Raw genomic sequence first — 15,183 nt, forward strand, 5'->3', positions numbered from 1 at the left:
AGCTGGTGTTTTTTTTTACTGAATCTTCTTTACTGGAGCTGAAACATTTTTGATCATTTGAGAATCTGCAGTATTCTGAGTAACATTTTGCTGCATGAGAGGTCATTTTCATGCTAAACAGATGATGGCTACACACCCTTTTCCTCGTTTGAGTGATTGTCTGCTTGCCATTGCTTTGTTAGCTAACCAGAAAAGCTTTTTATTGAATCTAAGAAAAGAAAAATTGCATTAGAGAACAACTTTCTCATACTAACTCTGAGAGTGTAATTCTTACATCGTCCACTAGATGGCTGCATTTCTCTGTCCCAACCAGCGTTGGTTTTCTATTTATGAATGAATTAATGAATGAAATATTTCTAATAAATGAACTGAAACTGAATTCAGAGTTTCCTACAGAATCCCTCTCATTGTTCCTATAACAAAAATAATAACATAATAATAATTCTTCACTGTCTTCCACTATAAGAAACACATGGAATCGTATGAAGCTCCTAGTTCCTAACGCTCCTAACAAAGTTCATGATAAAAAGTAATGGATGTTTCTGTTTGTTCAGAATGTGAAAGACGATGGGCAGCACGTGTGGAGGCTGAAGCACTTCAACAAACCCGCCTACTGTAACCTGTGTCTCAACATGCTAATTGGGCTGGGGAAGCAGGGACTCTGCTGCTCATGTGAGTCTGACACTCTGCATTTCATCTCTAAATACACAAACAATCATCCACTGTTTGTGTATTATCGACATTTTTATTTGGTTTCTAATGAACCATCTGAAAACAATGTTTAGTAGCGTATTCTCACGCTGATGTTTATTCAGAGGAGAAAGTTTATGTTTGGATTTTTTATTTTTATTACATGAAACCATGCTTTCATTTTGTCAACATTTGTCAAGAATGGATCAAACAGAGAGAAGGATTTCTGGATATTATAATCTGTTTGCAGAGTTCAGGATTCTTACGGATTCTCTCATCTGTTGAGGTTTTCTAATCATTTATGTACAGGAACTAAGGCTGCGTTCACACTGCAGCTTAAACTGACCCAATTCCAATTTTTGTTTTGCTGTAATGCGACCCGTATTTGATATTTTCATGACAGTCTGAACACAGGCCAGATTTTTTTTTGAATGCGACCCAGGCCACTTGGGTATCCGATTCAAATGTGACTTGAATCTGAACGTCCAGGTCGCATTCATCCGACCTAAACGTCATTGATACTCTACAGATGTCACTGTTCTGCGTCCTGATATGCACAAGCAGGAAGAAAATCAACAACATGACGGACTATAATGAGGATTAAGTTGTTAATGTGCTGCTCCGGTTGGACAACAACTTCAAATATGTAAGCTAAGCTCCACCGTTAGCCTCCATGTTTACTTCCGCAAACACTGAGCACTTCTTCTTTTTTATGGCGGTTGGCAAAACACTGAGCATACTCTGTATGTGTGACCTTATTGCGCCCTCTACTGCGCATGCGGGTCACTTTCAGGTCATTTGTTGTTCACTAGATATCACAAACAAGCCTCATATATTTGGAAGTGTGAACAACAACGCCAAAAAAATCAGATTTGATAAAAAATTGGATTTGGGTCACTTTAGGCTGCAGGTGAACGCAGTCTAAGGCGGTTGATTTTGATGCCCAGTTAGCCATTTATGTGTTGATTTAGCAGCGCGTTTGGATTGTTTAAATTTAGTATTTATTTGCAGAAAAATAAGGAAAAGATGCTTTCAGACCTCAAATAATGCAAAGAAAACAAGTTCATATTCATTTAGAAACAACAATACTAATGTTTTAACTCAGGAAGAGTCCGGAAATCAATGTTTGGTGGAATAACCAGGAGGTTTTCCACCACCAGAGTGCAGTGGGCTCTTCATTTTTACCATAGATGTATATATTTTTATGGATCGTTTATTTTATTCTGCCTTTTATCAGTTTGCAAGTATACGGTCCATGAGCGCTGTGTGGCTCGCGCTCCGCTTTCTTGCATCAAAACCTACGTGAAGTCCAAGAAAAACACTGAGGTGAGTCCTGACAATGATCTTCTGCTACAACAAATATTACTGTTATTAAGCATTACTTATTACCAGGATAATATTTGGACTCTAAAACACATGCATCATCACTCGTTTGGCCTCTTGTCTTTCTTTTCTCTCCTTTATTTCTCGTTTCCTCCTGATTGTTTTCTTTCCTTTCTGCTTTCTTTAATTGTCGTGTCACTTCTACCTTTGTATACATCTTGTTTTTCTGCACCGCGTTTCTTTTTCTCGCTGCTTTTCCACCCAGTATGCCGTCTCTCCTCCTCTCTGCAGGTAATGCATCATTTCTGGGTGGAGGGGAACTGCCCCACCAAGTGTGACAAGTGTCACAAAACCATTAAGTGTTACCAGGGCCTGACTGGGCTCCACTGTGTGTGGTGTCAAATCACGGTAAGCCACCCCTCGCTGAGAGGCAGCCACCTCCTCATTATATTCCCACTGCTTCTTGTTGTTTAGGCTTTCATTTTGGCACCTCTGATACCTCACAAGTCATTTCGCCAATTTACACTCAGAAAACACTTGTTTGCAGCTCTAAGATAATAGAAAATAAGACGGAGATGGCGACGCGTGCATTTGCAAATAAACCCTGAAAACGCAGCTGAAATATTTATTTCTGTTGCCACTAGTTTGAGGTTGTTAATAATAGCTTCCACCTCCTCCAGCTCCATAACAAGTGTGCTTCCCACGTCAAACCTGAGTGTGACTGCGGACCCCTGAAGGATCACATCCTGCCCCCAAACTCAATCTGCCCCGTCGTCCTGGTAAGACTTCGCTTGTTCTGGTCAGCGGGCCTCGAGGCAGAGAGAGCCTTCGAGACCTGATGATCCAATCATCAGTCCTGAGTTCTCCTACTGTGCTTCGAAGTGGCAGCAATTTATTTTTTAGAACTTTATTCTGAAAATTGCACAAGTGTGTTTGAAGGGGATAAAAGTGTGCCACCATAACGCAACTTTCTTTCTAATCAGCTGCAGATTTTTCTTTTATTTTGGGGGAAAAATAGTTATTCTTTCAACTTTGAATTGGTTTATAATAGAATAGAATAGAATAGAATAGAATAGAATAGAATAGAATAGACTTCATTGATTCCCAGGGGGACATTGCTTATTCGTTGAAAAGCTACTCCATCTATGGTGTTAAATATTAATAATACAAATACAATCATAAGAGATAAAGTTTGTAAAATATACACATATACCCAAGAGCGATGTAAGTAATTCAACATAAATAATAATAAATAGATAAATAAAAGTTAAATAAAAAAAGTAAAAATTAATAAATAAATACATTTAATTCATCTGTACTAGATTCACAAAGCCAATTGTTCTAAATTCATACAGATTCAACTACAGCAGCAAGAAGGAATTTGACAATAATTTGAATAGAATAAAATATACTTTATTGACCTCCAAGGGAAAATTGCTTGTATGCTGACAGCTACTCCATCCAAAGTGTTGAATATCGGTAAATACAGATATAATATTTTTAATATCAGGCTTCAGTTACCTTTATTGCCACAAGCACAGATGTGACTAACATTAAGGAAATGTATTTGATTGGTGATTATCTGCTAATATAGCTGTGACTCCTTATTGAGGAAAGTATTAAGCCCCTTTGACCTCTGTGGCTATTTTCTATTTAATTTTTTTGAATTCAGGTCTGTTTTTATCCGTTGATCTGCACCAATATTACCACCAGCTTTCAGCAGGGGGTATTTTTTCTGTGTGATCTTGCACAAATTGCTATGGCTTTCAAGCAATGTGTCAGAATTGTTTCTGACACATTGCTTTCCTCAGAATTCTGACTTTAATCTTACAAAATGAAACGTTAGTATTCTGAGAAAAAAAATCCAGATTTAAAATTTTCTTTTTTGTTTTTTAGTGCTCTTAATCCTCTTCCACATCATTGTGTTAAACTCCTTAGAAAGAAAATTTAAAACAGCAGGTCAGAGTTCAAAGAAAGATGGACGTGTCAACTGGCCAGAAAAAGTGTAATTGAAAGCTCAGGAACTAAAACCGTGACAACATAAACGAATAACTACAGTCTGACTCCTCCTGCATCTTGCACTTTTCTGATCTCTGGATCTTGTTTTGTGCTGCTGTTTGGAGTCAAACCTCGAACCGTTTTGCTGTGTCACTTCAGGAACGACAGTCCACTCTGAGGAAGGACTCGCGGTCCAGTCAGTCGAGTCGAGGAAAGATGCAGAGAGCGAACTCGGTCACAGTGGACGGCCAAGGACTGCAGGTTAGCCGCACAGCGGACAAATGTCTTGGCTGTTACTGACATTTCAATACATAAGTACAAAGAAATTCACACTAAAATCACACAGTAAATACGTGGCGATCAATTAGTTTCATTATTGTGTCAAGAATTTGTTATAAAATGGTTGAAAATGAAAAACCATATATTTTACCAAAGGAAATGAGGCTTATTACAACTCAGTACCACCGTATGCATTCATTGGGAGCTCTTGTAAAGATGTGCTTTCTTTCATTGCAGCACCTTAACTGCCTTGTTGCTGAAAAAGTGCTATACAAATAAACCTTCGTCGTCTTCTTCTTCTTCTTCTTCTTCTTCTTCTTCTTCTTCTACTTTTTCTTCTTCTTCTTCTTCTTCTTCTTCTTAATTTTCACATAAAAACATATAGAAAAACCCAACCTTTAATGTGAAAAATGCTCTTTCGGAAGGGAAAAAAGCGCTCTTCTCACTAACTCACTAAAATTCCCACAATTAATCTAAAATAAAGTAACTGAGGCATGTTTTAATATATACTTTACAATTTTTCAGCGGAGTAATTGAAATGATCCCAGTTACTCTTTAAAATGGGAAGGGACATGTTTTATAAGTCAGTCCTACATCTTATTAAATCAGGAAATGGCGACTGGAAAGTAGCTAAGCACAAAATTATTTCTATCATTTTATGCATCTTTACTCAGGTAGCTGATAAAAGTAAAGAGTGTAAAACAGATGACGTCTTTATAACCAACCATATGTCACCCAAACTCATCTGAACTTCTGATCCAGGCAAAGTTTTAAATCAGTTAGTTTGAGAAGCTACAGGTGGTGTAAAGACAGCGATATCGCCTCTCATTATCAGCATATCAGGCCAGTTTCCTGTCGAATCTTAAGATTTGACGTGAGCCTCTGCAGTTGGTGAACACCGCCAGTCCTGCTGGTAATCAGCATCATCCATAATCAACATCCTGATCCTCTGCCAGCACGCCGCCGATGGAAAACCTGCCGCCGTCTGCGGCGAGCGCTCGTCTGCACGCGGCTTTAGGAGAGAGAAATACGATGAATCAAATCCCGGCCACATCCATCTCTGCCTCTCGCTGGCTAACCAGCGTAATAATCAAGATTATTATTTATAATTACAGGAAGTAATGGATCACTCTGGACGGGACAGGGAGCTCATTAATTCACCCTCGGCATGCTGGGATAGCAGACAGGGGGAGTTAAGTGCTTCATCTGTGTCAGGCAGAGCGCTGGGCGAGTTGTTGCAGGACAGTTCAAACGGGGCGCGGGCCTGAGGCTCAAACCGGGTCCAGAACCTCAGGCAAACTGGGAGATTATGTCTGATCATATATTTGAGACAAGGTATCGTCATATTATACCCACGACCTCTCACCTATGACGTGTTATATTTCCTTGATCTGGTCTATTGATCAGGGGTGCCATTTTTGTTGTGGCCCAAATCAAGATCACGAATGCTGTTAAAGGGCCGGTTGTATCAGAATACATTGATAAAACCTGTTCACAAACTGTTGAACAACATCACAGAGACTTAGAAACACAGCAGAGAGCAGATAGATTCTAAAATTATTCCCAAACTCTGAATAAATGAAAGAATTTCAGCCATCATACAAAAATAGAGTATTGCACAAGCAGAAACCTACCAAGTCATATGCATCCACCTAAACTGACAGACTGGACAACCAGGAGGTCCATGGTAACTCTGGAGGAGCTGCAGAGATTCACAACTTCTGCCTGTTACCCAGAATCCACCATTTCCAGGATGAAATGGTCTGAAAAATCTGCAAGAGGCTGACGGGAACTCTTGTAGGTTTTTATGTCCTTTTAATACTATAACAATATTAAACATATAAAGTACAGTAATGTTTGTGGCTCTAATTTAGGGTCAGGGTTTCTCCATTTTCAAAAGGTTTATATTCAGGTTCATTCTTTTGAGCTTAACCTAAAACCCATTGACAACTTTTTAAAACATCCTTCTCTTTTAAATGGACCGTATAAATAAAATTTCAAGGGAAAAGTTTAGGTTTCCACTTAGAAGACTATAGAGCGCTCCCGTTCCCGGCCTGGACCGGTTCACAGGAAATCTGTGCAGATGGCAGGCAGGCAGTGCAGCGCTTGGAAGTGCCATATATACTTGATAAAATGTCTGAGGGATATGGCTTGAAAGTGAATTCCTGTGAAGCATCCTGCAGTCTCCAAACACCGAGGCTTTGTTTTGACATCTTCCACACAGATCACAACAATAGAGGGCACTCATCCTCTGCTGGTGTTTGTCAATCCGAAGAGCGGGGGCAAGCAGGGGGAGAGGTAAGTACACAACCTGTCTCAACATGCTACAAGGGGCCTCTGAAGCCCCGCTCCGCAGCTACAGAGGGGAGGAAGCAGCATGGCCGCTGGGCTGACGGCTGCTTTTTGACTTAGTCAAATAAAAACACAATCTGATTTACCTAAAGCGCCGGCCGCCTCGGAGAGAAACTCCTCTCACTGCCGGCTTCAGTCCCTTTCTGTAACCCAAGGCTAATTGGGTTATTACTGAAACATATTCATTCACTTCTTATTATGCCGGCCCTCATCTGTTTAAATTATGAGATCAAAATATGACTTCAGCCAGTTGATATAATGAAATTGAAATTAAAATGAATTAGTCTTTCTAATGGTTTCTCCTCAAGGGGACTTCAGACATTTTTCCGCCTTGCTGCCCAGTCCGCTGGCGTGTCGGTCTGATCGGAAACGGCTCTGTGTTTCCCCCCATTCACCAAGTGACAGAGTCAGCTATTACACTTTCACTCACTGCTTTGTTTCCTGACTTTTTTTCTTTTTCTATTAGGATTTATAGAAAGTTCCAGTATCTCCTGAACCCGAGACAAGTGTACAACCTGGCCAAGAGTGGACCAATGCCGGGGTACGTTGGAAAAAACCTTGTGCTAAATCAGTTAGCGTTGACATTCATTTCCATTTTGGAAAAAGAAGCCATTGTGGGACTAACTCTGAAGTTAATGCTAATGCAGATTTTAATTGCTTTTGACAACCAATCCAGGAGCGCTATTACTGTCTTTTGGCACTGATTGGCTACATCCCCAACAGAAAGATAAGAAGATGGTGAATGTTAGCTTATGATGTAGTGCTAAGATGATTTTCTCTGTGTGTATTAACAGATATTAAGGTATATTTGATGTTACAACTAACAAAGTAGGCAGATATAGGTGGATTTTTCACTGCAAGAACACAAAATCTGAAGTATTTTTGGTCTAGGTTCTTGGTACACTTGAAACACGACAAACTAGCTTATAAGTAACTTTAAGCAAGATGTTGGAGCTGGACTTAAGTCAACAATAATATTGATGAAAAAGATTTGGTTCCATTGGCAGATTGTTTGACTTAACAAGACATGCTCCTCATGTTGTAAGTTGAATAAACTGCCAGTATTTTTCTTCAATATCAAGGAATTACTGACTTAGAACAAGTTTTCATATCTTGCTTTTTGTCTTATTTCCAGGATACTAAGATATCTGCACTAAAAACTTGGTAACATTTTGTGTTTTTGCAGTATTGTCCTTAAATGTAGATGCAAATACCATTTTAATATTATGAATTACTTTAAAATGGTCTCAAAACAATATTATCGTATATTGCAATAACTTCTGGGATAATTTATCATTTGGTTTGTTATCCTGTCAGGCCTAACTAATTATATTTTGAGAAATGACACATTTTTAAAAAATATATTTGTAATGGCATTTAACTAAAAAAAAAAGCTAAGACAATTCATTTGTCATTCTGTTTACTCTCTGTTGCTCACACATAATGATCCCATCACATGCAAGAGAGGCCTTTAGCATTACAGCCTCCACTTTCTCCTCCCTCACACATCACACACCCAAATGAGGTGAGTTCACATATAACACATCCTGGAGACGACCGCACCGAGCCGGATCCGCAGACAAGTAGCGGCTCTGTATGCATAAGACTATATGAGAGCTCATGACACAAATGACTGACGGATGCAGAGTGGGTGAAGCTCTTGCCACGCAACATGTGATCGCGCATGCAGACAAGCAGATCGCCGCAGCCCGGCGGTGTGGACGGCACCGGGTCCCCCACAGTTCATGGTTGTGATTAAGAAAATGAATGGATCATTTACATGCAAGAGGCTCCTTCAGTTTGCCGCCTGCGTCCAGCAGCGTTCGGGACACGCAGGAATTTCTCGCCGCCGTGCTGCCACGTTGTTTGGCTTTGATTAGACCTGAAAAACAGCATCTTTTAGACTTATAAAAAATAAATAAACAGCAGCACACCCCTGCTTAAAAAAGGATCCAAGAGGTTTGAACTGCATGTATGAGAAGACAGCCGAGCTTTCAGCAGTTTCATTTTGTTAATTTTCCTCTGATGAGAACCAAAAACGTCATCTGGTTCTGGATGCAGAGATCCTGACAGCATACGCGATAACCTTCCCCAGTTATAACCTAGTTAATATTTTGCCAAGTGAACTCACCGCAGCTCACATTAGCAGGGTGAGCAGTCACCATCGGACACTGCAGGCCCAGGCAGCCGCGTACACTGCTGTCAATTAGCTGCCTCTCTAATCAAATTACAGCAAATTAAGTGTTTGTTTCTTGGTATTTAAATATCCCCAAAGTTGCCTTTCATGTTCACGGCCGTCTGTTTTTGTGTCTAATGTGGTTTGCGGCCCCAGTTGGAGAGTAATTGAGCGAGTCATTTACCCGCCATACGAGGCAGCGAGGCTGGCTCATTCAGTTAGGGCTTTGTTATTGTGAAGGAACGGAGGAAGTTGGACTGAACATTGCCTGTCATGATCCAATTAGTCCCTGAACAGACAGTGTACCTCACTGAATGAATAATATCAATGCGACATGTGTTTTCTTTTTTCTTTTTTTTTAGTGAGATTACGTTCAGTTTACAGTAAAGTAAAATGCTATTTTAAAAAATATGTTGTTTAACATCTCAAATACAAGAAACTAAGAAAAACTAAGATATTAATAGGAGAAATCTTAGGAATTTTGAATCATTCTTTAATGTAAAAAAATTGCTTTCCTGCTAATCACCTAAATAAAAAGATTAGGTTCAGTTTACCACTTTGTCTTCTAAAAATTAGAGGACATTTTTTTTAGAGGGCAATATAAATTTCTGTTTCAAAACATTAACTTTTATCATTGCAGTTTGAACTTCTTCCGAGATGTTCCTGATTTTAGAGTATTGACCTGCGGAGGAGACGGCACTGTGGGCTGGATCCTGGACTTTATTGGTACAAATTGCTTATTTTCAAATATTTATTTGAAAATCCACGGAACATTTTCTTTCAAGCATTTTCTGTTATTTGGAGGAACACAAGAAATATTGGTAAATTGTCATTATAGGGGGAAAGGAATGCTTGATCTTTAAATATGTTGTAGTTCAAAAGTTGACCTGATATTCATTTTTCCCTGTCACGTTGTGCTTGTGCAGAGCTCCAAATGAAATGAAAAAGGAAATGAAAACTATTGACTGAATTTTAGCTTTGCACCCTATTTTTCGCAGCATAAGTGTATATTTAACAGTTTTGGACACCGGCAATTAGAACAGTTAGTTGCTCTGACCGTAAAGCACCTTTCATAAACATTATGATATTTAGCCGAAGATGCTAACTGCTAAATTCTAGCGCTAGGCTAAAGTGCTAGCTTCTATTCTGATTTGATTTGTCCTCGAAAGACTACTACCGTCAAGCACCAATTTAGTTTCGACGTAATTTATATGTCATGTAATTCGCTTAGATGTTGTATTTATCTTTACACCTTGTTCTTTTACGGGCAATGTTTTATTTTGTCCCTGCATGGTTCTTGTTTGAAATAAAGTTATTGGTGAAAAAAGAGCACGTAAAGAGAGGAAGCGGAACTGCTGCGGGTACATTCTTCGCCTCCTTCAAAATAAGAGCATGAATATAAACAGAATTCTTACCAGAATTTTTTTCAGAAAAATTTAGTAACATGTAAATGTTCAAGTACAGCACACACTGTATGTTTTTTCTTTGTAATTTTGTGTTTTTATTATTTAAAGCAAATAAACTTAATTGATTGATTAAAAAAACACTTGACAGCAATTATACACAATGAAAACAATGCACCTTATACTTGAATTTGCCTTACATTTCTATAAGAATGTTAGTAACCTATGAAATAATAGCACAACAACTGTCCATTTCCTTTATTAGACACATTTCATTTGTTTTTATTGGTTTTTGAAGTCTCCATCATTCCTGTTGCTCAGCCTTCAATGGTAAAGCATCATTTATTGGTCATATATAAACACCTTGAACAAGCTCTGTGCTGTCAGTGGTGGCCAAATAGGATGATTACGTGAGAGAGGGAAAACAACATATTAGTCATCATTTAGAAAAAAAAATCTCTCCTCTGTTTGGACTTGAAGGTGTGTTACTTCTTCATTCTCTCTAAAAATTGCCTCAATTTTTTTTTATCAATCAAAACAATGGTAGGTAATAACCGTCAGGCAAAATGTGGGTTTTGAAATTGGCTGCACAACTGAAAGTCCATATTGACTTGTTTTTACAAGCAAAGGTGCAAAATGGATTTGATTTGTTCGTTGCAAGTTTGTGTTGTGAATTTGCCCTCTGGGTTTGACCCCCTTGTTTGACACACTGTTGTGATTTTTGTCCCACTGCTCCAGATAAGGCCAACCTGGATAGGAGCCCCCCTGTATGTATACTTCCTCTTGGCACGGGCAATGACTTGGCGAGATGTCTGCGATGGGGAGGAGGTACTGGATACATATCAGGGAATAATTCATTTGGTTTCACCTAATGCACTTTTTTAAATAGAGGAGAGATTTGTACTCTTGATTTATCATATAAAGATGTTAGGAAAAAAAGGTTCAGAGATTGGGAAATACAATCAAAGTTAAAACTTTCTGTCATGCACTGAGCAGTCATAACCTGATAATTATAGATGTGTTTTGTTGATTTATGCAGAAATGTCTGACCATTCAGGTCACTTAAAAATGTAATTATCACTTCAACAATTATCTTGTATGAATATTTTAAATCAGTTTTGCAGTTTGTTAATTAACAATGTGAGTGTTTATGAGGGAGATGCTTTTTTGTCCCTCTTAAACAAAGCACTTCATTTTAGTCATACACTTTGGAAGTTTTCACATTTTCTCACATTAAAATCGCATTTTAATGTATTTTATCTACTTTTTATTTAATAGAGAAACACAAAGTAGTGCAAAAATCTGAACCGGAATTAAACAGATTTTGTTTTTTTATTCCATAATTTATACAGACAAAAATGTAAAAAGTGTGGCACCTATTTGCATTGTGCCCTGTCAGAGCCAATACTTTTTTTACTGTAACCACAGTGGTGAGTCTCTTACAGCCTTGTGCTTCTCGAGACCTGATTTTGTTTTTTTTATTTTTATTTTTTTTCCAAAGTCGTTCAACTTTAGATTCGATGGGCAATGTCTATAAACATCAGTTTTTAAGTCTTGAACTTTGACTGGGCCGTTCTGACACCATTCAGTTGCATTGCTGACTGTATATTTAGGACAGTAACCTTCTTTTAACATTGTCTGCATATTTGTACCTTTCCTATCTGCTGTGTTCCTGAGTGTTTGTTCTCTAATTCTCTCTAACAAACCTCTAAAGCCAACACAGAACAGCTGGACTAAATTACAGAGAGTGTTTTTATTTCTGAAGGCATTTGACTGCACTGGATTTTATTTAGCTGCATCTGATAAAAGGAAGTTAAATACAAATGAGCAGAAAATCTCTCCGAGTTATTTTTGTTAAAAGTTGTGTCTTTTGTTCTTCCATTTCACATTTATGCACTACTATAAGATGCTCTTTCTTTCACATAAGATCCTGATAAAATGCATCCATAACATGTGAAAATGTTCCTTTACCTGTTTTAATCTCTCATCTGTCTTGTGCTTCTCTGAGGCTATGAGGGCGAAAACCTCCTGAAGATCCTTCGGGACATCGAGAACAGCACAGAGGTGATGCTGGATCGCTGGAAGATCGATGTGACATCTGCTGACAAGGAGGAGCGAGGGGACCCGGTGCCTTACAGCATTATGAACAACTACTTCTCCATAGGAGTGGTGAGTCTTGACACTCAGACTGTACATACGTTTTATTTTAACAACTTCCACAAAAAAAGATTAAGATGAAAATCAGAAGATCAGTGGTTTTTGATTGAGATTAATTTTGTTTTTGATGGGTGAGAATGAAAAGTGATGAAGAAAAGGATGAAAAATAAATAATTGATCTCCTAAAAAATTTGTCAAACCTGAAGAAATGTTTTAGACTTGGAAGTTGTTCATATTTACACTAAAACCTGTGTTTTTCATAGGAGTTTGGGACCACAGCTTTATGTGTATCAAATCAAATTGAATTTTAGTAACAAGGAAGGTCAAAGTGCTTTACATCACAAAAGTGTTGTCATTACACATCAACATGTTGGTCAGTGTTTTCATTTATTATGGTTCAAAAGCCACTCTGATCAGGTGGGTTATTAGTCTTGATTTAAAGGAACTCAGTGTTTCAGCTGTTTTGCAGTTTTCTGGAAGCTTGTTTGAGGTTAGTCAATCAATCATGTTTTGTTTGTGTTACACATTTCAGCAATGTTTCAACATTCAGCAGTTCAATGTGTTTTACATCATAAAACACAAAAATACAAAGTCAGAACACACAGTCAACAACTGAAGGATTACATTTTGTTGCCGTTACACATCAGATTGTAACGGCAATAAATGATTAATTTTTCACTTATAATGTTTTAAAAGTTACTCTAAACAACTGGGTTTTCAGTCTAGATTTAAAGAAACTCAGCGTTTCAGCTGTTTTACAGCTTTCTTGAAGTTTGTTCCGGATTTTTGGTGCATAGAAGCTGAATGCTGCTTCTCCACGTTTGGTTTTGGTTCTGGATCTGGATGCAGAGCAGAACCAAAACACATGAAAGATCTAGAACAGGGGTGTCCAAAGTCGGTCCTGGAGGGCCGGCATCCTGCATGTTTTAGTTCTCTCCCTGGTTTTACACACCTGCATCAAATGATGGCTCATTAGAGGCCTAAGGAGAACACTGACTTGCTGAGGAGGTTGTTACTACCACTAGGGAGAGAACTAAAACATGCAGGATGCTGGCCCTCGAGGACCAGCTTTGGACACCCCTGGTCTAGAAGGTTGATACAATAACAGTGGATCTTTAATAGGGAAGCACCAATTTACCAGCGGCGATTTCCTTAATTTTGAGAGATTGGTGATCAGCTGATACTTGAAGCCGATCTTATCTCCCTCTGCAAAAGTCTGAAAATCAACCACTGTCCTCTTCTGCTCTGCTGTGAGAGAAGTTTTACTGACAGACGAGGTCATGTCTGCACATTTGCAGTCACCCCACTCTTACCAATTCAGCAACTTTTTTGCTATAATTAAAAACATTTCAGACAAAAAATTGGTATCGGCCAAAATCGGAATCAGCAGGTCAGGCTTTTTAAAGATCAGTTATTAAGCTGTTTGGTGATTTATAAACTAAGAACAGTATTTTAAAGTCTGTTCTCTGAGCTACAGGGAGCCAGTGTAGGGACTTTAGAACTGGGGTGATATGCTCTATCTTCCTGGTTTAGCTAAAATTTGCAAATATCAGCTTTTCAAGACTGATTCCTATAATTTTATTGCACATCTTTAGGATGATGTGACATTTTTTATATCTGAGAGAGACTAAAAAATGTCAGTATCACTTATAATCAGGGATGTTTAAAAAAATGCAGTCATTTCAACAACAATCAAGGTGATAAAAACACATTAGTTTGTAAAATAGTCTAACATTGAGAATGAGTTTTTGCTAAAAATAAAGTCCAACAATGCTTTTATAGACATCTTATAGGTGAAAGGTCAAGGTGTGTGTGTGTGCGTGTGTGCGTGCATGCGTGTGTGTGTGTGTGTGTATGTGTGTGTGTGTGTGTGTGTGTGTGTGTGTGTATATCTACTTGCTCTGCAGAAGTGTAACTGAAGCAAACATTAGTAAAGTAAAAAATAAAACTGCCTCCATCAATATTTGCATCTGCTATTAAAGATAGAATTTAAAAAGTAATACATCCTAGCGCACACAGCAACAGCATAATCATTTAATTTATTTGTTTTGAGCACATCGTGGTTAGGCCTTTATTGAGATGTGCTCAAGCTGTAACCACCTCTGATCGATAAATAAGCCTTGTTTTGCATCTGCGTGGGGTTACGGAGCCGTCGGCACCTCCTCTGTCCATCTCTGGGATAATGACTCTGATTTCACGTAGCTCATGTTAGCCATTACCCATAAATGTCAGGGGGAAATATGGTAATTGACATTTGCAGGTGTCTGAATGGATCCACTGGGGGTTGTGAGATTTGTACGGACTGTGGCAGGGACATAAGTGATGCATGGCCTCACAAATGTTAGTTGAATAACACCTCCATCCCAGGCCCATTAATGACCGTGTTTGAGGATAATAAAGGACAGGTCTAGTTAACATTGTGATAGAGGAGACCAACGGTTCCAATCTGTCTTAGGAAGAAAACATATGGTAGTGTCTGCAGGGGGGAAGTGTTTACAGCATTTTCTGAGGTTTTATTGCAATAATTTCCTCCTGTAAATGCCAAAAGTTACTCATTTCTGACTGCACTTTACAGTAAATGGTTGACATGAATGAAAAAGGTGGTTCAGCTGGAGAAGAGAAAGGGCATCAAGCCAACTACAGATTGAAAATATTAGATTTAAAAATTTTTAACATTAGAAAATACATACCATAATACAGAGGTTCCCAAACTGTGGGGCGCGACCCCTGGGGGGGCGCCGTGCCATTGCAGGGCGGGCGCAGGAAGTGGTATGCATGAATGGAAACAGAAAATATTTTGAAACC

At 38.6% G+C, this 15,183-nt stretch overlaps 1 protein-coding gene across 1 annotated transcript in view; it reads left to right on the forward strand.

Annotated features, from left to right (window-relative positions):
- dgkb (diacylglycerol kinase, beta) overlaps nt 1-15,183 on the forward strand; it is a 63,229-nt gene that overhangs the window by 16,736 nt on the left and 31,310 nt on the right. Inside the window, exons 9-18 of the mRNA XM_088013917.1 lie at nt 555-672; nt 1,928-2,016; nt 2,305-2,421; nt 2,694-2,792; nt 4,171-4,272; nt 6,515-6,588; nt 7,109-7,183; nt 9,459-9,544; nt 10,960-11,049; nt 12,230-12,390. Coding sequence (XP_087870043.1) covers nt 555-672; nt 1,928-2,016; nt 2,305-2,421; nt 2,694-2,792; nt 4,171-4,272; nt 6,515-6,588; nt 7,109-7,183; nt 9,459-9,544; nt 10,960-11,049; nt 12,230-12,390 — 1,011 coding nt within the window. The remainder of the gene's footprint in view (nt 1-554; nt 673-1,927; nt 2,017-2,304; nt 2,422-2,693; nt 2,793-4,170; nt 4,273-6,514; nt 6,589-7,108; nt 7,184-9,458; nt 9,545-10,959; nt 11,050-12,229; nt 12,391-15,183) is intronic.

This window comes from Poecilia mexicana, unplaced genomic scaffold (genome assembly GCF_051168715.1).
Source record: "Poecilia mexicana isolate PSO_F unplaced genomic scaffold, ASM5116871v1 scaffold_16, whole genome shotgun sequence".
NCBI classification, from domain to species: Eukaryota; Metazoa; Chordata; class Actinopteri; order Cyprinodontiformes; family Poeciliidae; genus Poecilia; species Poecilia mexicana.